Source organism: Anopheles cruzii, unplaced genomic scaffold, assembly GCF_943734635.1.
Source record: "Anopheles cruzii unplaced genomic scaffold, idAnoCruzAS_RS32_06 scaffold00779_ctg1, whole genome shotgun sequence".
NCBI lineage: Eukaryota > Metazoa > Arthropoda > Insecta > Diptera > Culicidae > Anopheles > Anopheles cruzii.
The window spans coordinates 6,452-8,866 of NW_026454366.1; the positions used below are offsets into that span (position 1 = coordinate 6,452).

At 42.5% G+C, this 2,415-nt stretch overlaps 1 protein-coding gene across 1 annotated transcript; it reads left to right on the forward strand.

Annotated features, from left to right (window-relative positions):
* The first annotated feature begins 468 nt into the window (after positions 1–468).
* Positions 469–1,614, forward strand: LOC128276235 (ficolin-2-like). Its single transcript, XM_053014707.1, has one exon. The coding sequence runs from the start codon at positions 469–471 to the stop codon at positions 1,612–1,614; it is 1,146 nt and encodes a 381-aa protein (XP_052870667.1).
* The last annotated feature ends 801 nt before the right edge of the window (positions 1,615–2,415 follow it).

Below are 2,415 nucleotides of genomic sequence, written 5' to 3' on the forward strand. Positions count from 1 at the left end.
TCGACGACGTGAAGTGTTACCAGCAAATAATTATCTTTGCCGCAGGCGATGTTTGATCCTTGCATGTTAATGTGACTGAAGTGTATCAAAACTGCGCACTTTTTGTTCATTAGGCATTGTTAAAACTGAAAGTAGAACACCGTCCAAGTCTAAATAATCAGCAACTTGTTCCACCCATTGCAAAAGTGTGCATCATCCCAAAGTTCGTTGTTCGACAAGCACATTACAGTGTCACATCATTATTTTTAAGTACTCACATAATTATCAAGCTATATAATGAAGATTCTCTTATCACCAATTTATTTATAAACCATAGACTTTAATATTACATCAAAACACCAAGTTAACGCTGTTCTTGTTTTTTTTACTCCTCTATAAAGCGAATTTTGGACCCTTGAGCTCATTTGTGTATTTTGGAAACGATAAGCCAGCAGAGTGTCGTAGTGCCGTGAAGTGTGTTTCGGAAGCATGGGGCCTCTAGTATGGACAGTGTTCTTGTGCATCGTCAGCAGTGCTAGATCGGGTGGCGCGATTTTCGACGAAACTGATTCTGCTACACCATGTTCTTCTACACCATGTTCTGCTAGCTTCTCTGGATATGCTCTCGAGATGCTCATGGTAAAGCTGGACCACATGCAGCAAAGTGTTCTGCAACTACAGATCGAATTGGCCAAGCACCGGGAAGAAGCTGCGCAAAGCAAGGTGCACATGACCGTGGGACTAAACGACATGCAGCACAGTGTCCGGGAACTACAGACCGAATTTTCCAAGCACCGGGAAGAAGTTGCGCGAAGCCAAAATAACAGCGATAAGAACCTGGTCGAGATTAAGAGGGCCGTGCAGAACAATTTCGATTCAATGCGTCGATGGGAGGGTGATGTTGGACGGAACTTTAGTCGCCTACAGGACCGATCATGGCAGATCTTTGCGCTACAAGCTACGCATACTACAATGAAAACCAATCTTCGTTCATATGTACCCTATCGCTCGTGCAGTGACATTCGGAATGCACAATCTGGGGCATATATTATCCAGGTGAACGATGAAAGTAACCCTTTTATGGCGTACTGTCACCGGGATATGAAAGGTGGAGGCATCTGGTTGGTGATACAGCACCGATCCGACGGATCGCTAAACTTCTATCGCAACTGGACCGAGTATCGGAATGGTTTTGGTAACATTGAGAATGAGTTTTGGATCGGACTGGAACGACTATATCAGCTAACATCGGGGCGACCCCATGAACTGATGGTTGAGCTGAGAGACTTTAACGGGACTTATAAATTTGCACTCTTCGCAGCATTCGAGATTGGCAGTGAAGCCGAACAATACAAACTGAAAACCCTTGGAGCGTACACCGGAACTGCAGGCGATTCTCTGTCAATTCACAAGAATATGAAATTCTCGACGTACGATCGTAATAATGACATATCGGAGCCAGGAAATTGTGCCGTAATATATGAGGGTGCCTGGTGGTACGAAAGCTGTTATAGTTCCAATTTGAACGGACGATACAAAGATATAAACAAAAAAAAATTGATCAACTGGTACGCCTTCAATAACTCTCTAGAAGGACTGGCCTTTTCAAGAATGATGATACGACCAAAAGAATAACGCTATCGATGAATGAAGTCTCGGTTCAAGTCGGAAATCTCTCCAGTCAACTCGGTTCCTGGCTGCCGCTCAAAAGGTCAACGTACGTCTCGAGGACTCGAAATAATCATCCTAGAGTTTGAAAATGCACGATTAAACGTGGCCAAAAAGGAGAAGACTTAAACGCAGAACGTCAACTCAGAATAGCAGTTGCTATAGTCCATAACGTACGCTTTGCCTGGTCCAAAATTCTTAACCCAAGCAGCGACTACTTCCACCACTATCTTCTTCTACAAATATAAATATTCTTCTATATTTATAATAATGGGTGTTTTTCTGTCTGTACCGCATTTTCTCCAAAACTACGGAACCAATCCGCTTGAAATTTTGCACAGCGTAGTTTTGTGACCCCGAATTGTGAATAGAAAAGTTTGACCCTTCCACACCTCGGGGTCTGCCATACAAACGTAGTATAAAATTCAGCATAATTCGGGTTGTTTTCGTACCAAATCGAACCAAATTCGGCAGGTGGGAGTTTTGGGAAAGGGGAAATGTTATGGTGAATGTTTGAAGCTCTTCCCTCTTTACAAAAAGGGGCTCCCATACAAAATCTGGGTAAATGTCAGCAAAACTCGGATATTTTTCAATGTGTTTTAAGTACGATTCACGACTCGTAAAAGTCCCAGTTGTATAGCAACTTATCGTTATGCTATCTACATTTTCAGTTCAGCCACTTGCTAAATGAATCTTTCAGTAATTACTTAATCGATGATGTGATGCAATCCTTGGGACAATTCTGAAGTGAAATGAGTTATTATTTCC